Raw genomic sequence first — 22180 nt, 5'->3', positions numbered from 1 at the left:
GACTTATAAAAAGCATATCAATATGAGCTCTGGCCTGGAAGAACCCATGTTTCAGTTCTGACAAATACTGTACGTAACACATCAAGATGCACATTGAATCCATGACAAAGCTTGTACATGGTCCAGCTAGATCTTCTCTGACTCATTTGACTTACTACATTTGGCTTCTTCGTGGAGGAAAAATTCATCATCAGTCTCTCCAGTGAACCCTGTTGTGTGCCATTTGTCTCCCAGCAGTTCCTCAGTTTTTTTAGTTTTTTTTTTATCTTTCCTCCATGTTTTCATTGGCTTTCTGTGCCTAGTTTTTTCTTCTGACCTGCAATATCTGAACAGTTTTTACTTCATTGTTTTGGGGATTTTCAAAATAGCAGTGTTAGTGAGTATTAATAGTTTTTTTATACATCCCTGACGAGCCTCATTTGTCACAGCGCGGCTCAAAGGTGGCAGCTAAACAAAAGGAATTTATTTACAAAGAAGAGTTTAAGTTTCCCAATGTGACTAAAGACTATATAACAAAAAGAAAGTCACAGCTGTCACCTGGCCAGGGGAGAGGGAATTTCCCCTAGAGGGAGCAGAATGAGGGAGATTTATAGCGAAGAGCACACTGGACCCAGGTGTAGCTCATGCAGCTGATGATTCAGCACCTCCAAAACACAACCAAAACAGACAAAGGGACACCTAGTGCCCAGGTGGAGGTGTTCTCCTGTGCCTGGAGTAGCAGATGAAAGGGCTTTTACCATACATGGCAATACAGTGAGTGCTTAAAGGTTCAGACAAACAACATACTGCTTAAAGGTTGATTTGGTCATATTTGTTGTTACCAGCAATTTACTGGACAGTATATGTGACTCATTTCCAGTGTGATAGATACCAGGGATCTGAAATTATAAGGCTGTTTGAAAAGTGCAGCTCTCATTGTAGTTTTTGTAAACTCTGTGTCAAGCTTGAATTTTGTTTCCCTTTTTCCTAAAGATTTTAAGATTTGCAATCACTCATGTGTCATGTAGGGTTTTTCATTGCACTCTAACCCTGTAGCTGGCAACGTGGACAAATCTACAGCCATATGAATGACACTGGCATTTATATACAGCACTTGTGTTGTTGTTTTTGTACTTGCTTACTTGTCCATCATATCATCAAAATATGGTTTTAAGCTTCTAGACAATTATACATACATACACAACAATACATCATAGAAGTTATGTTGCAGCAGAAAGCAGTTAGCATCTTACCTGCTAGCTTGTGGTTACCCTGTCTTGCCTTATCAAAACGTAGAGAGTCAAAATACATATTTGTTGCCTTACAATAAAAAGGGTGTGGGCTTGAACCTGCCGGTCGGCTCATGCCTCTCTGTGTTGAGTTTGCAAGTTCTCCTTGTGTCTGTGTGGGTTCTCTCCAGGTAAGACATGCAGGTTTAGGTTAATAGGTGACTTTAAATTGATCGTAGGTGTGAATGTGTCTCTGACTGGTTGTGTGTCTCTATATGTCAGCCCTGTGATAGACTGGCGACCTGTCCAGGGTGTAGTCCGCCCTCAACCAATGACAGCTGGGATTGGCCCCCTGCAACCCTATAAGGATAATGGAAATGGAGACATGGCATTTGGGTACATTTTCAGTGTGGGGAGCTTTTGGAGACATTTTGGGGCTGTGGTTTTATAACGCAACTTGGAAACCTGTTGGTGATGGTCAGTACTGTGTCCACCAACAGTTAGTCACAATCAGTTTGTCCATCAACCTAAGATTTGGTACGCACCTTACACTATAGACATGTTGAAGGAGAACACAGAATGTGTCTATCATTTTTCTTTGTTTAAAGGAGCTATTTGTAAGTTTTGCTATTGCCATATAGCTAATTAGTTCAGCATCATGCTTCATTCCTTTACTCGCCAACAGCTGTCTCCAGAGGTGGAAACAAACACCATTGTTAACTCTTGTCTTTATCACTTATTTTCTTCTACTGATGTTAGAATGCTAACCAGCTAGCTCCGGCCTGTCTTGTCACTTTCCGATAGTGACTCACTACAGTCTCTAATCTGCAGAGGACGGAGGATGAATTGCAACCTCTTGTCTTATAAACACAAAGATGGCTGAAGCTCTTGTCAAGCAACAATCATGGCCACCTGCTCCCAGCATGAAACCACATTCAGCAGTAGAGAAAACTTATAGATATTGTGTTATTCAGCAACAGATTCAGGACGTATTTCATGCTTTGAAATTCAGTGATGATGGTTTGTCTCTGGCCACTGTAGCTCGCCAGAATGCACCAGAAAGCTACAACCCTGGTGTAATCTATAGACAACCCTGAATTCAGAAGCAGATGGATGGATGTGGTGAAATACCTGACATGTGTCAGCATCTCTCTCTGTCTCCCCAAGTCTGTCTCAATGTCTCTCTGCCGCTCCCTGTGGGCTTCTGTTGCTCCATCACTCTGACTGCTTCATAGTGAAGATGACTAAGAATAGAACAATGTAAATGTTCTTTCTCCCTTTCTGTAGTCTTTATCCTGACCCAGTCACTGCAGTTTCTCTTTCATCTTTCAGTTTCTATTTATTCTGTATCACCCCCCCCCCCACCACCACCACTTCTGTTGCCCATATTTCACAACCCCCTGGAGTCTGCAGAAGAATGTGCTGTGTAATTATCAATCATTTTGAAGGAATTTTCTGTGATTTCTTACTGGACATTCCAGCTCAGCCTGAGTGTGGAGACTCGTGTTCGTCCCAAATGTGTGATCTATAAATATCACTCTGAAAATGTCAAATGATCCCACAGATTCATACAGAAGGAGACGAGTAGTCTGTTTGGCTTCTTTATAGCTTTGGTGGTTCAAAAGAAAAGAGAAGAAAGAAAACCCTCTGTACTCTGAGAGCCACTTTGACAAAATCCAAGTAGCTGAGAGATCCTCCTGTCTTATATCACTGGTTACATTTATTCACATATCGTATCAAAACACTCAAAGTGAGCCAAAATAATCAGATCAATAAGATTATTTATGATTAAGTGATTAAGTCATACCTGAACTCACAGACATGAGAACACTGCAAATAAACCTACATAAATCTGAATCTAGAAACCAGAGAAACGCAAAGCTCCTCAGTCAGTGATCAGTGATAGTTGTCAGTACATCAAATACTACATAATAAACAGGAAGTTAAAATAGATAATTCAGTTCACTTCATTTTCCAAAATGTGAAAAACAACAGGGCTCAAGTTGAAGCTGATATGATGTAAACAAACTCATTTGACTGACAACTGACCAATAATGATTTGTTCATCTCTCACCTCACTGGTACCTGCAGCAACATCTCCCTCTGCTGCAGCCTCCTGCATGTTTTGTTAATGCATGGCTGTTTTTTTCGTGGCAAGAGTGACAGAATTGTGTGATACAGTGGAGGATATCTCACTCACTAAACATGATCTGACCTTAACAAAGTAACCCGCTCCACTGCAATGACCCCGTGGGGGTGTGTGATTATCTCTAATCATTGTAGATGGGAACCAGGTGGGGGAGATCACTCACATTTGTGTCAGGTCTGTACACTTGACTCTCAATCATCCCTTTTAATTCCATCTTCATTTCTGAGCTGGACTTCAGTATTGTTAGAGTCAGCTGATATTTAGCGTTGACTCTGACGTTGTCACTCCCGGTTTTATCCCATGTTTTTTTTATAGGTAATATGTAAAGTAACATCTGTCACATCAGGACTGAAACACTGATCAAATTAATCCAAGCTCATGTAACTGGATAGTCATCCTCCCTTTCCCTCCTTTTTCTACTCATTATTTCCTTTATTCATCACTTCATCTTCTCCTCAGCTCCCATCCTGAGCCCACTCCATCTGTCTGCGTCCGAAAAAATATAAATATATTATCGAAAACCACAAGTGTGTTCGGCTGCTGGATGAGTCCAACATTTGTAAAATTGAATTTAAAAAAAATCTTAATTTCTTATTTGTTCTGTGCTTTAATGTCAGAAACACTGGGACATTCCACTTTTGACCAGAAGTGAATAGAAAAAGTAGAAAAACATATGTTCCTTAAAGATGATACACTCTTCCATGTATGCATGGGTGTGAATAGAAGTGAATGCATGGTGAAGGAGGGTCAGTGAGGATAGAAGGTTATAATGAAGGGAGGTTGTCATATGTTGGGAGGTTGTTACATGTTTACACATGTTTATATAAAACTGTTTTTTTTTTTTTATCTCCACTGATCCATGGTTATATCACAGGTTATATTATAGATTATATCGCAGGTTATACCACAGGTTAAATCACAGCCAGTGATATCATTTAAGATCAATGGATGGGACAGATATTTTCCTGATCTTGGAAATGTGGTCCATGTATGTTTCAGGACATATGAAACAAAACTAGGTCAAACCCTAAAGTACATGTCTGGACCCTCCTATTGTCAAATCCTGTTTTTATAAATGTGACGTCGTCTGACAAAATCACCAAACACATAAATTAACTAAGCCCAAATGTCAAACGCTCCACCAGGTGAACCCCCGGGGTCTGAGACAGACGATCTTTCTTATTCAGTCTCTCACACAGAGCACGGCCTCCGTCTGGATCCACAATAGTTTAGTCTGCGATGACTTTTCTCTCTCCCCTGATGTCTCTTGCTCTCTCTGCTCGGTGTGTTTTATGTTTCATTATTCCTCTGCCTCCTTTAGTAATAATGATACATGTAATGAAAGTAGTTATTATTAGTTATTATTTGCTGTAATAGAGGTGAGGCTCAGTGTATTGGAAGTGCACCTCCTCTTCCCTGCAGTTCCCGAGCAGCTGGGAAACCAGAGCGGCTCGGTAGACTGCGGCTCGGCACTCCACTGACCTGTGGTGAAAATATCATCAGTCAGTCAGTCAGTCAGTCAGTCAGTCAGAGACATTCATGATTATAGGGCTGGGCCCTGCTGCTGCGGTCTAGCCAAAAATATAGACAGACGAAACATTATTACAACATGATGACATCAGTTTAGTTATGTATTTGTTTGTCATTGACAGAATATGTAGATTAAACTCTCCCAACCACCACCACCACACTAATGAAAAATGTCCTCAGGGTGTAGCATCTTTCAGCAGTGTTGTCATGTGTGATTAAATTCAACGTTTTATTTACTAGTTTTAACCCATTAACTAGTGATATGGAAGTCAGTTGCAGATAGTGCTACATCTCTTTGTCTGGACTTGATGTTGTGTTTGGAGCTGTGGTCTCTGCTCACAGTGGAGCACGTAAACTGGACTCATTATTTGATAATTTCTACCACTTACATAAATACTTAAATTAGAACTGGCCCGTCACATATTAAAGGAATTAACACAGGTTTGTGTAACCACGCCCTTTTCTTAAGATACTAATGATTAACCACATTGATAAATACCATTAAACTACCATTCATTTGTAGTAATCTTAGGCCCAGCTGCCCTGACTGTTGTATTTGTGGTGCTATTTTTGTTGAATGCTTCATATTCTTTCACTACAACACTTGTAGCTCTCTGTGGTGCCATTTAAAGAGGACAAGGACCCCCTGCCAGTTTTCTGTCCAGGCTGTTCTCAACTTTGTTACTTTATTTTTCTTCACTGTGAGTCATTTGGTCTCCATGTACCTCTGTGTTTGTATGTGATATCTGAACCTTTATTTACACTGGTCCCTATCAGAGCAAGTGCCAGAACTCATCCAGTTCCTTTGTACAGCAATGTACAAAAATCTAATTTAATCTAATCTAATCTAATCTAATCTAATCCAATCCCCCGTCTCACATCTCTCCAGCTATTTATCATCTCTCTTGGTGTTTCTCTGCACCTTGCTCTCGTCCATATTACATATGAAACATTTTTTCTATTTCTGTAAAGAGTTGCAGATGTTCTCTCGCTCTCTCTTCCTGCATGTGTGTGTGTGAACAGCTGGTTTAACACTCAGAGAAAAAAAAGAATCAATAGGCCGTTAAAATTTAAATGCGATTTAAACGAATGTCGTTGCCATGGCATATATATGTGTGTGTGTGTATGAGTATGACCCATACCCCTATACTGAAACTGCATGTGTGTGTGTGTGATTGTGTGTGAGTGTGTGTGCATGAACATCTGTGAACATGTGTGAATGTTTGAGTCTATGACTGGATGTAAAAACCCATTGATGAGGACGAGAGAACCAGAGGGGCTGAAATGCATCTGATTTCTGGGGTTTAGGACTCATTCCTGTAGCTCTCTATTCTAATGCTGCACACAAGCCTGGTTCCAGATCTCTGAATCACATCTCCAGTAAGTCTCATGTTGTGCTTATTTCTTATTTTCTGCCACGTTCTATCAATCATCTTTGTAGGCGGGATCAAGAAGATGGATGTTGTATTCCTACATAACTAGCTACAGTATGTACATGAAAAATATCCACTAAATGGCAACAGGTGTGCAAACAGACACAGCTGCAGGTTGATCAGAAAAAAAAATCTGTTAGATTATTTAAATGATATATTTCTTCAGTTTACAGGAAAAAATATGAACTGCTCTTACCAACCTCTACTGCAGCTAACGTGTTAGAAATGTTGAGGTTAGGGCATTTGTTCAGGTTAGGGATTGATTAGGGCAAAATAAAATAACATTACCCTACCCCAAACAGAAATAGGACCACATGAGCCCAGTGTCAGCCTGAATGAATGGACTGAATTGAAAAGTCAAATATTCTCAGTATATTAACAGAAAAAGTGTTAGTGCTGTGGTGGTGCTGTAGTGGGGACCGTGCATATAAAATAAAAAAGTATTTCCAGCCTCCATAACAGGTTCAGACTGACAGCCTGGATCCTCTGAGTCACTAACTGTTTACTGTTGTGAGACATTTAAAGTCTGAAACTGTTTGGTGCTCTAAACATTTCATGTAGCAGTGAATGACATCAGTGGTTGTCGTTGTTCGGGGTAACATGCTGCAGTAACATACTGGCAGAATAAACTGTGTGTGTGTGTGTGTGTGTCAGTGCAAACGCACGATCAAACACTTGACTGTTAAACAAACAGAGCCATGATGAAACTCCAGTACACACAGAGAGAAGCAAAACACAAACTACTGATCCGTGCTGAGACCACCAAGCTGGAGGTTTGTATGGTTACTGACTAAACACACACACGTCTCAGCATACAACACATGTCAGTATATTGATGGGTATCAAACCTGAAGGCTCAGGGAACATCATCTGTATCTACAAGGGTATGGATCACTATGTTTGTCTCTCTGTTACTGAACAACAACATCTGTTTCTACATTCCAAATAACTACTGGCTATTTCTGGGAATATAAATAGCACGGAGCTGTTATCTATTGGCTATCAGCAGGTTCACTTCAATAACATCTATGCTGTCCTTCAAGATTTAACAAGAGGTATCTATAACTCAACCCATGAAGACCTGGGCCGTCCTCTAAAACCTCAGCACTGAGCTTTTATTATAAACATTGGCTTTGCCATGGAAATTGTATATGGCTGGAAAAACAAGCTTATTTGTCAATATTCTCAGTTAACGTGTTGATGAACATTAAGGTAAAGGCCGTTTACTCATTAGGCCGTTTACTCATTAGGTAAAGGGTAAGTCATTTACACAGCCCTCACTCTGTGCGCCACAGTTACAAATACGGCATCTTGATTTGACCTGGATTTATTGCTCCCTCTTTAGGGTCATTTAAGCAATATCACACACGAGTTCGTGATGTACTGAATTTCAGCACGACCTTGAGTGTGATATTTCTTTTATACACAGTTCTAGGAGCGCCATATTAGTTAAATAAACAACTGCAGATTATGATTTGTTTGTTTATTTCATCATTTATTTGGCTATGCCAACACAAATAGTTCCACAACTGTACTGATACACTGCACCTGGAGGAGTGTGCTGAAGTATCCAGGCTTCTTCCCTTCATCCTTTTCTGACGACCAGACATCATTTAATTCAAATGTTATTTCTGGAAATATTTTCATATTTGTTTGTTATGATCTAAGATAGATAACCGCTGTTAATGTAATGCTGATTAATGGTTAATAGAACACCTGTGAAGAGGAGTGATACATGTAGTACCAGTGCTGACGTACTCTATATCATGGAATGACTCTTGTCCAATCAAATGACTTGCTCTGAACTAGCTGTTGTATAGTCATTTTGAAATGTGATTGCAAAAAATATTCCCCAAAAGTATAAGTAATTATAATGAAGACAACAACAGTATGATAAAGTTAACATAGATCCAATACATGAAAACAATGATTTTTATGATTCTCTATGTTTCACAGTCCACATTTCCACAGTTAGAATATAGCCATATTATTTGATCATGTCATTATCAGTCATGTATGAGTTACTCAGTGTCAGTGTCCTTTGGACAAGCTTATGAATATAATATAATATAATATAATAAAATATAATATCTCTAAGGAGCTTGAGTTAACAACATCAGTGCACAAGATCATAGATGGCTGTGTGATGGCTGCATATAAAACATTATATGTATTTTGTGACATGTCCTACATGGTTTTTATAATGTCTTGACGGCCATGTTGGATTTCCTCTCTGATGTGTCTGTGAGTGTCTGACAGGTCTTTTTCACATCTGCACTGTCTGTGTTTCACCATCTGTTCTCAGTCGTCACTTCTTCTCTAGAAATGTTTCACTGGCAACAGCTGAGTAAAAAGGAATGTTTTTCAAACACAACACAAGTTGCCAGTTTAGGTATGGTCACCATGAGGAAACAGTCTCCAGATGTGTGAGATAATGTCAGCTGTATTTCATAAAAATCTCAGAGTCTTTTTAGAGTCAAATTAAGTTTTTGTATAAACAAGTGAAGACATTTGGTGTGTTTGACAAATTAGCATCATGTTCTTGGGAAATATGAGCATAAAGTCCATTTTAACCTTGGAAATAGTCATTATGACAAAAGAGATTTCAACCAAATCTCCAAAGACTTAATCAGCGCACAGAAATTGCTCAGTTCTGTTTGACCACTTGTCCAATCAATCAATCAATCAATCAATCAATCAATCAATCAATCAATCAATCAATCAATCAATCAATCAAACTTTGTTCAGATAGCACTTTTCAAACAAATCAAATGCAATTCAAAGTGCTTTAGAAGTGACTGACAACATCTATTCAGAGACTAATGCGAACCAAAAGAACCAAAAAAATATTTTCAGCTTCTCTCAGATCCTGGAAGGCAGTTCCTGCAGTTTGGAGCGTCATGGCTGAAAGTCAAGCAGCATCACCAGTTGTTTTTGTTCTGCTTCAGGGAACAGCTAAAAGAGAAGAACCAGAGGACCTGAGGGGCCTTTCTGGCTCATAAACCAAAAGTATTTCAATCAGGAGAGACTAATAGAGGAAAAAGAGAGTATGAGAAATTTAAGTAAAATGAAATTTATTGAGAACAGAAGGAGCAGACTTTGGCGCTTAGACCCCAGCCGGAAGTGGATCACCATGGAAACGATCCATAGGTTTAAGGTCCTTCCGATTAGAGTAATCTTCCCCTGGAGCCTCAACACTGGTGGAGGTAAAGAGGAATGGAGCTGGAGGATGGAACGTCTTCATGAGAGGGAAACTTCTGATTGGATGGTTTGATTGGAGATGGTCTGGAGTTCATGGTTGTGGTGGTGAAGGGGTGGAGGTGGGTCCCAGAATGATCATGGTGCTGAATGACAGCTGAATGACAGCATGGAGAGAAAATAATTAATAATAATAAAGTCTGACAGCTTACAAGTGATTGGCTGAAGGCCACCGTGTCAGGTTGTGATTGGATGAAGATGAGAAAAAGCTGATGGATCTTTGAGACAGCGACAAAAGTACTTGTGACTTAGAAGGTGTCCTGACTAAACTTTCGCCAAGTTTCATTTCTGATAGATACTCTAGTGCAAGACCATGTAGAGCTCTATAACAGGAAACCAGTGTAAAGACTTTAAAGTTTGAGGCTTAATTGTGCTCTCCTAAGCCAGCACTCGAGCAACAGAATTAATTCTAACTGATTTATTGTATTCTTCTGCAGTAGTCCAGCTGAAAGTGAGCATCAGTCTTGCTCAGACAGAGAAATTACTTCACTTTGGAGTTTTTGTGACACCTCACATATGAGCTTTAAGTCAAAATACACTCCTAGATTTCTTGAGTCTTGGATTGGGTTGAGTCGTTGTGTATTTAATTTAGAGGCCAGATTCTCTGAGCCTTTGAACCAATCCTCGGTACTTCTGTTTTATACTGGTTGAGCTGTAAAATATCTGCGACATCCCGGACTTAACATCTAAAATACATGTAACAAGTGAGTCAGGAGACATGGCCACATAGAGCTGAGTGTGATCAGCATCGCTGTGGAAAGAGATGGGATAACATGTACACATTAAAAAGTAATGGTCCTAAAATTGATCCTTGTGGTAGCCCACAGGTAACCTCATGTTGTTTGGTCTAATCATGAACAAATATACATCCTCCATGATAACTGTGCAGCTTCCAATGTCAGACCACAAAATGCAGTTGAAAGTTCTGAAAAAGCTAGGAAGTGGATTTTCAGTTTTTTTGCAAAAATATTTTACATTTGGATATTTCTCTTCCTGTTTTACCTAAATGAACTTCAGGTAGGTATTTGAAATAGTGAAGATTAACCATAGCAATGAGATAAATGAGGTCTCTTTACTCATTAGTCTTTGAGACCATTCAGATATTTAAAGCAATCTGAACACAGTAAACTTAAAAACAATACTAATGCACTAATGAGTGTATTTTTAAAGAGTAAGAGTTTGGATTCGTGAGCAATAACAAATCTTCCAAAAAACAAAACAAAAGCTACACAGCAGAGATGCGGAACTCTTTGAATGTACAGTAAATCCTGGATCCTGTGAGAATGAAAATCTCACCGAACTGGAGACATGGATCCCCCAGAAGGACTGGATGAGTCTCAGCTGCTATATCGAGCAGTAGAAGGTTGTTCTCTGGTTTCTGGGCTGTCTGACGTGTGCAGCTGCTGTCTGGCTTTTCATCTGACACTTTTGTGTTTACATTTTTTTCCAACCTGTTGCTGTCTTCTGCTTTTTCCAGCTTGTCACCTGCAACTTGTTATTATTGCAGGTTATTGTCTAAGAATGCTTTTCTACATAATACTGTGTGGTTTGATTGATCTGTGATGAGTTTGAACATTTGGTTCAGGTTGTTAAAACTCATGGGAAAGTTGTCAATCAAGTGCTGGTGAGGACTAAAACTGGACCGAGGCAGCGCTGAGTATGACACCAAAGCACACCAAACACAGGATCTAAACTAATATGAAACCCATCTACTGATTGTGATCTGTTAAGAGAGAAATATCTGATCTACATGAGCAACTAGAGATGAAATGGTTACTACTATTTTTTAAATTATAATTATCAATTTAACCTTGATTAATTAAACTCTGTTCAGCATCAGCCAGCAACAGTCTCCCAGACACGTGGGTTAGTTTTGTGTCAGTTTTAACATGGAGAAAAGAGTGACAGCGCTGCTCCAGAGATTTTTCAGCTATTTTCTACACCAAAGTTAGCAAGTATAAGCCTTTATTTAAACTTGGGTAAACCCGCCAAAAAAAGGTGATTGACTCCTTTAACACTGTCAGACGAGTTCGCCTTTTTGTTTGGAGTGATGTTATCACATGCACTTACAGAGCACACACACAGACGGATAAACAGTGAGCTGCTAGCCGGTGTGCAAACTGGATAAAACTGGATTGGCGCTCCTGTCGGGAGCGTGTCTATGTTCCCACAGCCCTATTTTCCCACAGCCCTATGTTCCCACAGCCCTATATTCCCCTTTTATACCCTTTCAGAACGCTTTGCATCCACGTTCCACGGCGTCTTCACATTTATCCACCTCAGCGATCGTTTTTGTAAAGCATTGTTTTCAGTTACGGAATTCACCGTTCTAATGTGGACAGAAGGGCTAACCGGATAAATATTACCCGGGTTAGTGTGGACATGGGCTTATGGGAACATATAAAACTGTGGGAAAATAAGGCCTAATTTTCAAAACATTCTTAGAAATGTGGGAACATAGGGCTGTGGGAACATAGGGCTGTGGGAACATTGGGCTGTGGGAACATTGGGCTGTGGGAACAAGGGCTGACCCCCTCCTGTCAGTGTCTGAGCCTCCGTGTGAGGCGCTTCGACCTGTGATTGTGTGTTTTTAAAACTGATTTAACAGCCCCGTGCTGGACAAGTGACAGGTGTATTTACACTGTCTGTGCTCTGAAAGATGTCACAGCTCGGAAAATAATAATAATAATAATAACTAGAAAATTCCAGGGAAATTTTGAGTGCCACGGGGGCTACTGCCGGGATGAGTACATGATTTATTTCCGGTGTTCAAAAGTCACCCTGATCATATTCTGGTTTTGAGAAATGTCTTGATATAAAAGACTCTGATATAAAACAATGTCACATCCCTCCATCATGTATTATGTGGGAAATATCTCATATTCTGTTGTTTTTTTTTTAATAAAACAAGAGGCAACATGTCTTCAAACTGGCATTTAAAGGGTTAAAATCCTGAAAACTAATAAACATTTGGTAGGTTTGAGCAGAACTGTAAGTTGTTTAAGAGATATATGCAAAAAAAAGCAGAAAAAATATTGATATATGATGATTTTGTAGCATTTTCTCTGTGTGTCCTTTTTTGGACGCGAGGAACCCCAGAGGGTACAAAATGTGTTACCAGTGTATAATAGACCTGTAACAGTAACTGACATTAGATTTTAAAAATATGTCAAAAAAGACACTTTCTTGCAGAAATCCATACCTTCAGCTGTAACACAGCCAAAATGATCAGCTAATCAAAAAAGAAAAGTGAAGAAAATGTCCAAAAAAGGACAGAGGGACCCCTGAGGGTTAATAAATCCCATGAACCGCTATTTAAATTACCACTATTATGTTTTTTTCTGTGCTAAATTTAACATTACTGGGGAGGAGAGCAACGCGACTAGAAGTGACAGCGAGAGAGGGCTAGTAGCTTCTCCTCTCCTCTGTCTCAGCGGAGACCGTCACAACTTCATTCACTCATTTAACAAAACAAAAAGAAAAGCAACAAAGGAAGCAGTAAATGGACTTACATATTTAAGACCTAACTAAATGTAATTTAAGACCTAACATGCGGCTAATGTAAAGCTAGCGGAGCTTGGAGAGTTGGTTATCTGGTTGCTAGGCACGCACACACGCACACAGGTCAGGAGCTGCCGTTGCCATGGCAATGTGAAAATCTGCCCAGAATTTGGCTTCTACATGGCTTAAAACAATTGCAAATTATGAGAAAACCGTTACTTCTTTTCAAAAACCGAAAACACCGTGACAGACACTGAAGCCAGAAGTTTCTTACAGTCTCTATTTTATTCAGATATTCCTTAAAATGAGTGAGTAAGCTCAGTGCGAAGACAGAGTGAGATTCTTTTGAAAAAAAAAGACGATTACATTAGGTGTCAATGAGAGTGAGACAGGTATTGCTGCCGGACTCGGCACCCCCGTTTAAATTTTGTGCAGACCCTGCCTGTCAAAGTTACATTTTATGAATCCCAACAACTATGTCTACATTTTCAGAAAGAATTATTTGTCTCCTTTTTACGGTTTGGCCGTGAGCTCGAGTTAAAAATAAAAATAAAGGTTATTTTTTACTGCTTCACGCACTCTAGCCAACTGACGCTGTCACTCTAACTTTGAAGAAAAAGTGATTTCCACTCCTCCTTTGAGTGCTCATAGTTTGAAAAGTTTACATGTTATGTAAAAACAGTTGCTGTGTTTTGGAGAGAGCAGAAGTTTTCCTCTGTTTTATAGTTTGAATCACATTTCTACGTGCAGGTATGAGAGAGCTGGGTGACTCAGAAAAAAGGTGAAATTTTTATAAAAAAGGTGAAATTTTGTGGGTTTCTAAAGAAAATTCCAATGCATTCCTAATGCATTATTTATTCCCAGTATTTTGGGAATAACTTTGGGAAAAATTGGAATTTTAACACCAAAAGTCATAGCACCTCTTTCGGGATCAAGACGCACATTTTGATGTATATATTACCGGGGTTTTCTCAAAGCTGCGGGACGAGTTACGCGCCAAAATTTGGCGGAAGAATAAGGCACTCCTCTCAGCTATTCTAGCTGTAGAGGAGTGCCTCGGAGCTGAGCACCCGTGGCACTAATAAGCCCGAAGGAATATTAATAGATGCCTCGGAGCTGAGCACCCGTGGCACTAATAATGATGATGATTATAAAAGTGCATTTGCTTTTCCCTCGTTAACAGAGTGGGAATGCAGCAGGCAAACCCAGCGCTGCTACTTGTTCCTTGTCCTCATCTGTCACACAGATGTGTTGGACATGTTTTTATTTTGATGTTTAAATGCAAATATTCACTTGGTGAAATTATTTCAGGTTGTGTCTTATTACATTTTGAACATTTTCAGCACATTTTAACAACACCATGATAGTACTGATAACCATAATCATTTTTGTCACTATAATGGTGATATTAAATTTTTATACTGTTTCATCTTTGCGTCAGCACTCTGTACTTAAACAAATATCACTACAGCTCATGACCAATGATCTTTGGCAGTATGGACACTGTATTTGTCATTAATGTTTTTACATTTGTGGATTATTGTTTCTTGTTTTGTATATTTGTATCATATTCAGGCTGTCCTGGAAAAAGTGATCTTGCACTCAATGACCTTTCCTGTATAAATAAAGGTTTGAATGAATGAATGAATGAATGAATGATGAGCACACGAACCTGATAATGTTGGTCTTTCATCAAGTTACTCATTAAATACCAATAGCTTTTCTTCCCCCGAAAAAAAGGGCTTGTTTTCAAAGATAAAAAAAACAAAAACTTAGAAAATGATCCTGGCAAAACATAAATAAATAAAAAATTTGCTTGCCTTTCAGTGCTTCTGTAAGAAGTGCAGTGCAGTACAGTGCACAATTCTGTAATGTAGATCCTGGTTCTTGTAAAGCAGAGAAGCAGCTACAGCAGCAAAAGCAGCGTGCGGTGGACAAAGTGCAGTTAATACGCCCAAGTTGGCCCGACCGACTTGGTACAGAATGAGCATCTCAAGTTTGTTTGGACATGAGTCTTAAATTTTACACCGTACTGCAGCAATTTAGCACCTGCTGTGTTTAAACTTAAAAGGCTAATACCACCTTAATGCACTGCCAACTATATTAAAATATTTTGATTCATCTGGCGGGTTCAGTGGTGTTGATGTTCTAGACAATTTGAAACCTTCAAACAGGAGGAACACCTGGTAAATGTGGTCACTCCACTGGTAAAGTGCTGTCATTCATTCATGTCCATGGAGCCCTCAGTCTGCAGGAAGCTGGTAGTTCCTCTGTCAGGTGTCTGATTTAGAACGCTGTATTCTCAATTGTTCCTTTTAGTTTCTTTGAGCCGATGTGACGGCAGAGAAAAGGCTTTTTCCCATGTGAAGGGACTGTGTGTGTGTATATGTGTGTGTGTGTGTGTGTGTGTGTGCATTTGTGAAAACACAAGCAGAAACACAGAATCAGGGGAAACTGAGACAGGACACACACACACACACACACACACACACACACATTGAGGAAACCCAGACAGGACATATACATGTAAAAAAAGAAGCACAAACACAAAACATGGATATACATATAGAAACGCGCACACACACACACACACACACACACACACACACACACACACACACACAAACACACACATAAATAAATAAGATGTTTCAAGTAGAAAATTGAGTGTTGTGTGTGTTATCTCTGCAGTGACTGTAAACAGTTACAGAGGCAGTAAAATACAATGGACTGCTTCACTCTGTCTGTTTGAGCAGCCTCTAATACAAAGGCCAGTCAGTGTGTGGTGTGTGTGTGTGTGTGTCTGTGTGTGTGTGTGTGTGTGTGTGTGTGTGTGTGCATGTGTATGTGTGTGTGTGAGAGAGAGAGAGAGAGATGGCCTTGCCTGCAGTGAACAGTCACATTGTTCCTTGCAGACAGATTGTGTGGACGTTAAAGTGCTTGTTTATTATAAATAGTACAATGGCATATATCTAATTGTACTGAAGGACAGGAAGTGAGATAACATTCATAGACACGGCCCATACATTTGTCAGAAAAGAAGAATTAGGTGAATTGTGAGCTGAAACGAAATGCTGGACAATAATAGAGCTGCCAAGTTCATTAATACTTGACACTCATTTACATGGATCTCTGAGGGTACGTGTACATTTTAGCCAAGTCTGGTCCTGGTCTGTGGCTTTAGACTTTTGGTTTTGTTGTGGGCTCAATGTCTGATAGAAATTTAAAGACAATAATTACCTGTCATAGTAAATGTGGTAACTTATACCTTGAAAAAGATGCATGTGACATGTACTATCGTTCAATTGGCTTCATACTGAACCTGCACGATTAATACATTCACATACGGACTTAAGCATCCAGCACGCTGCAGGGCAGATGGCTAAACTGGGTCACACATACACACCTGAGCCGGAGGCACTCGAGGTACTCTTGCTTGCTCCTTGAAAACTCATGAACACGTCAACTCTGTATAAACAGTGTACTTTACCCGTATGCTTAACACATCAGGGTCAGGGTTAACTCACATTAAACATTATCACATTTTAATGCTGTTAAGTTTCAATGCCTCCCTATGTAAATTAATACAAATTAATAACAGTGGAGACTTGCCTGCACCTCAACATTAAACTTAAAATAGCATCACAACCACTAATGCAACATGTGAACAATAAGTCACATTCCCCCATTCAACAGACTGTCCAATCGGTCTGTGACAATTGCTGGAGGTTTGAGAGTTGTGCTGCTACTGGCACAGCACCTCTGGTGACTCAGAAGGCACCACAGGTGAGGGTGGTTTGGGAGAGGCCGGTGTTGGGGGCATGAGTGAGATTTGCGTGTCTGTGTGAGGAGGTCCCACCTCATCAGGGGGCACCAACAACTCTCCCTGTGTTTCTCTCTCCAGCACTGTTGCTGGTGGACACTCTCCCACAGTGGACTGTCTCACCAAGGGCCTCTCTGTGGAGTTGTCCATCTCTGAGCCTGTGTCGTGACGCAGGCTTACATGATCCTGATGCCTGCAGAACACACGTCCATCCTTCAGCTTAACAACATATTTGGGTGATTGACTCCTCCATACTTGGGTCTGCATCCCATCAGCATCTCAGCTGAGGTGCATGCAGCCGTTGTCTGTGGCGTGAGGCGGTATTTGCACAAGAAACATGAAAGCCTCATGCTCAGGGAATCTCCTGTCATTCACAGTCTGCACAGCCCGCTCCGTCAATTGAGGCTGAGCGGAAAGGGGCCGTCCCGACATGATGAATGCCATTCTGTTGGATGAACTCACCGAATAGCTCACTTGTGAATGTTGGGCAATCCATGGACTGCAAACACCTGTCTGAGCTCGTCTATGGTTGAGGGAGCTGTGATGTTGCTCATGACATGGGCCTATCTACTTGGAATGTGCATCCACCATTATCAGCAGCATTTGTCCCATAAAGGGGCCAGTAAAGTCCAAGTGCCACCCGGACCAACTTTACTTTGTTCTCTAGATCCTGATCCATATTTGGCCACTAGATGGAGGACCTTGCCAAGCTTTTGATCCTAGACACCATTGAATGTGTCTCATGTATTTTGTCCACAATCTGTCTACGTCCAGGGGGAGGTACGACAACCCTCGACTCCCAGAAAATGCATCCATCCTGCAGACTCAGTACTGTTTTATGTTTTGCCTGCCCTTCCACAACAGTTGGCCAGCCCTGTAAAAGAAGCATTTTGACTCGGGAGAGGATCGGGTCCCTCACCGTCCACTGCTTGATCTGGGTCACTTTTACAGGAGTTTTTGCCAGCCTCTCCAAGGAAAACATAGTTTCTGGAGGCACATATGTAGGAGACAGGATCTCCGGCAACAGCAGTTGACTCAGAGCGTCAGCGTTTGTACTATCCTTACCCGCCGTGTGCAGTATAGTGTACTGGTAGGCTGACAACGTGAGAGCCCAGCGCTGTAACCTGTCTGAGGTTAGCGGTGGAATGCATTTGGTCTCACTGAAAAGGTTCAACAGTGGTTTATGGTCTGTGACTATTGTAAATGGTCTGCCATAGAGGTATTGGTGACCTTCTTTGTCTAACTGAGAGTTACCCTTCTCCACTGCAGTCAGGATCCTTGAAGCAAAACCAATGGGTTTCTCTGCACCATCCTCCATCACACGCAAGAGTGGTTGGGGCAGACATAACTCTGTCACATGACAGTCTTTGGCAGGGTCAAAGTGAACCAGCAGCTTTGCTGAGTGGAGGACCTCTTTGACATCCTTAAAAACTGTCTCCTCCTCCATATCCTACTTCCACTTAGTGTCATTGCAAAGCAGCTTGTACAGTGGGGCCAAAACTTTTGAGAAGTCAAGAAGAAACTTGCCATACTAATTGACCATGCCCAAAAATGATCTGAGTTCATGGAGGCTTTTGGGGCTTGGGGCCTCCTTAATGGCCCTCACTCTGTCTTCCACTGGGCAGAGCCCCTCAGCTGTGATTCTGTGCCCCAGGTAGGTCACACTCTGAGCCCTGAACACACACTTACCCCATTTCAGTCGCAGCCCCGCCTATGAGAACATCCTGAGCACCTGTTCCAGGTTAGCCAGATGCTCCTCCTCCGTGGCCTCTGTGACCAAAATATCATCCAGATCCACGGCCACATGTGGAATCCCCTACAACAAAGTGTCCATTTAGAAAATGGCAGGGCTCGATGCCACTCCAAAAACCAGCCGGTTTTATTTGAAAAGGCCCTTTAAGTGTTGATGGAAATCTTCATTAAGGAGCAGTTGTAGGTGGGCGTGGCTAATGTCATGTTTTGTGAAATGCTTCCCCCCAGCGAGGGTCACAAAGAGGTCCTCCACCGCAATGGGTACTCTGCCGACTTGGAGTCTTGGTTCACCGTCAAATCCTTGCTGTCTTGTCCTCCTTTAATATGGGGATAATGGGAGCCGCCCACCTTTAAAACTGGACTGGCTCAACGATGCCCAGTCGCTACAAACATTCAAGCTCCTCCTCAACTTGTTCTCGATTCCCATCCCTAGATATAAACCTTATAGTCAAAATGTATGTATTGTAAAAAGAAAAACAGTGGTTCAGTTATTTGGAGCTGGTTCAATTTTAAAAGCTCAGATGAGCAGTTGTGTTGCCTTTTTTATTGTTATTTGCACAGCTGTGTATTTTGTTAAGCAGAAGAGGAAATCCTGTAATTGTACTCTATTGCTCTCAGAGATCGGCCTGTTTTCATTTAATGTAGGTTATTTGTTTTATATCATTTTCATATACATGTTCTGCAGCTGTATATTTTAAAAAAGGGAAGGAAACCCTGTCTTTGAGTTTTATTTTATAAAAGTGTTTCCAACATCTTACAACTCACAACTCAACACTTAAAAAATACTGAGATATGATTTTTGATTTTGGTTTTTACCCACAAACACTTTGATTGGAACTGATCATGTCGTCATTGTCAATAATTGTTAGCAATACAACTTAGGATAAAATAACTTACAGAAGTGTGTAGGAAAAAAATTACCCATAAAACCTGTGTATGACCATGTACCACAGCAGTATCAGCCTCTCACACAGCTCCTGTTTTCAGACTCTCTGCTCCTCCAGGAGATACATTTCTAAATCTATGTTAAAGCTGAACTGTTGGTGCTGAACTTCGGAGTAAACAGTGTCACCTGTGAGCCCACACTGAACAGCACAGGTGTCCCTCAGGTGTGTGTGAGTTCTCCAGTTGTCTTCACATTATACAATAGTAAACATGTCAGCAGGAAGCTCCATAACTACATCATTAAGGTTTTACACTCCTCATCCCGTTGTAGATAAATTATAGAAGTTAATAGGTGATCAGAGCCCAGCATTATTCATTCATTATTCACTCCCTTTAAACAAGTAACTTATAATTAACCAGGTCTTGGGTGAATCTTATTTGAAAACAGTTTGACTGAAACTACAAAATAAAACATTTGCAACATTTTTGTGAACAAATGTGAAGATTAAAAAAAGATTAAATATTTTTGTCGACTAAACATTTCCAGATTTTCTCTTCCAACCATATAGGTCATAGGTACGCCCCTACGGCGGCAGGTGTACCAGACCTTGCTTGTCATGCTTACAGTAATAACTACACGGACTGTCGCCATGATCACTCTAATAAAGATCATGGCTTTCTTAGGAGAAAAGATGGTGATTTGGGTTAAAATAAGTACTTCCTCAACATTACATGGTCTTTGTTGTCATGGTTACAATAAAAACAGCTAGTTTCAGCTAGAATCAAACACTGCTCTCCTGTGTCCCAACCTCCTCCTGACGTGGACTTTGTCATAATTACCACGACCACTAGATGTTGCCTAGCAACAAAACAGAACTACAGGTCACAATAACCTGCTGCACAGACAGCTATGGGCCTATTTTTTAAAAACTCTCAAAAGACTCAAATAAAAAGGATGAGGTCGACCAGACATGACTAAAACTAACATGGACATTTGATCTCAGGACTAAGACTAGATCTCAAAATAACAGGAAAAATCAACACTAGTCCTCACTTGTTTATAAAATGAAGCTTTCATATGTATAGTATCATATACAGTATCTGGATGACCGCATCAGTGAACTAAAGGTAGAACAGAATCAACATCCTCAAATTTGCAGAAGTGGTGATCTATCAATATGTCCATTTATCCGTGTGGTTGAAACACTGAAGAGCGTCGCTCAGTCAGACTAGATGACTTAAAGTCAGTGCACACACTGTGATCCTGTTTGCCCTGCAGTTCTGATCCCAGTCACACTGACATGTTTTTGGCAGTGAATATTATTATCATTGTCAGTCACAGGTGTGCTGAACTTTACACTGTCTTCCCACCTGTGCACCATGAGTCTGACACCAAAACGCCACACAGGAGCACCACGTGCATAGAGCAGGGCACTGCAGCGTGTTTCTTAGCTGGTCAGTTGGGTATCTTCAGTGACGGTGTCTCTCTTTTCCTCCAGGATTCTCCACCAAAGCCAGACATGGAGCAGAAGCTGCGTTCAGCCTCCAGTGTAGACGAACTGATGAGTCTTATCTATCCCTCATACTGGACTGCTCTGAAGTGCAGGTCCAAACTCTCGGCCGCCGCTGCCTCCTCCGCCTCCAAGCTCTCGCAACGGCCGCAGCCTCGCCGTCTGAGGCCGCTGGCGGATTCAGAGGAGCCAACATTCGCTGCTGCCTACCTCAACTTGGACATCTTGAAAAGTATGTTTACACTTTTATACATAAAGATAGGGGGAGGTCAGCATAGCAGCACTGAGTTAGCTAATGAAAACTGGTCTTTCAGATTATACAGTTTGATTTATTGTCACAAAATGTTTCTACACCACTTAGAGCTCCATACTCTGCAACTTATTTCTCCCAGACTCTGGGAACCACATGCATCATATTATCTTGTTAGTTCACATCAAGCTCAGTCTGTTTCTTTGCTGTCAGACTCATTTGGTAAATGTGGATGTAGTTGTCTGAGATAATCACTGTTCCTGTTTTTAATAGAAAGAAACATGTGCAGTAAATACAGTGTATGATTGACTATTATGTCTTAAACTGAGCTAAAACAATATAAGGAAAGTGCATGAAACGCTCTAATACAATTTAACATGAATTTTGAAGATACTTTACAACTACATTTTGCATCAGTGCAGCTGTCTGTTAGCAAAGTGTTTACTTCTGTGCAGTGTTTTTGTCCCACACATGTAGTTTCATGTCCTTAGTGTCCATCATCAGTGTATCTGAAGATGTTCCACTTTAAATGCTTGTACTAAGCTCTTTAAGTAATTGCAATTTTCTAAGAAAAGGTTAAAACAAAGCTACAATAGTCTCCAGTTTTCTCACGGATTCTCTGTTGCTGCCATGTTTTTCAGTTTCACTGCTGAACTTTCAGTCTCAGTTCTGACACCAGCCTCTCGTGTGGTCGGGTGTTTCAGGATGCTGTGTATTTTATATTTTATATATTCTATAAGCGATACATATTCAGATGGACAGTGAGTTAGTCCACATCTTTGTACTACCTCTTCAACCTCTGTCTCACCTTCAGTAGCTCAGACTGCCAGGAAAAATGGGAGTGTTGGCAGATATGGAAGAAGAGCTAAAGAAGTCAGCA

General features: G+C 40.7%; 1 protein-coding gene across 1 annotated transcript in view; it reads left to right on the top strand.

The window, feature by feature from the left end:
• Positions 1-22180, top strand: part of vegfc (vascular endothelial growth factor C) — a 68595-nt gene that overhangs the window by 4526 nt on the left and 41889 nt on the right. The window contains exon 2 of the mRNA XM_022757226.1: positions 21039-21282. Coding sequence (XP_022612947.1) covers positions 21039-21282 — 244 coding nt within the window. The remainder of the gene's footprint in view (positions 1-21038; positions 21283-22180) is intronic.

The sequence above is a fragment of the Seriola dumerili genome, unplaced genomic scaffold (assembly GCF_002260705.1).
Source record: "Seriola dumerili isolate Sdu_G_001 unplaced genomic scaffold, Sdu_1.0 BDQW01000267.1, whole genome shotgun sequence".
In the NCBI taxonomy this organism is placed as follows: Eukaryota; Metazoa; Chordata; class Actinopteri; order Carangiformes; family Carangidae; genus Seriola; species Seriola dumerili.
Note: the sequence above shows the minus strand (reverse complement) of the source record. Positions and strands in the feature narration are given on the sequence as shown.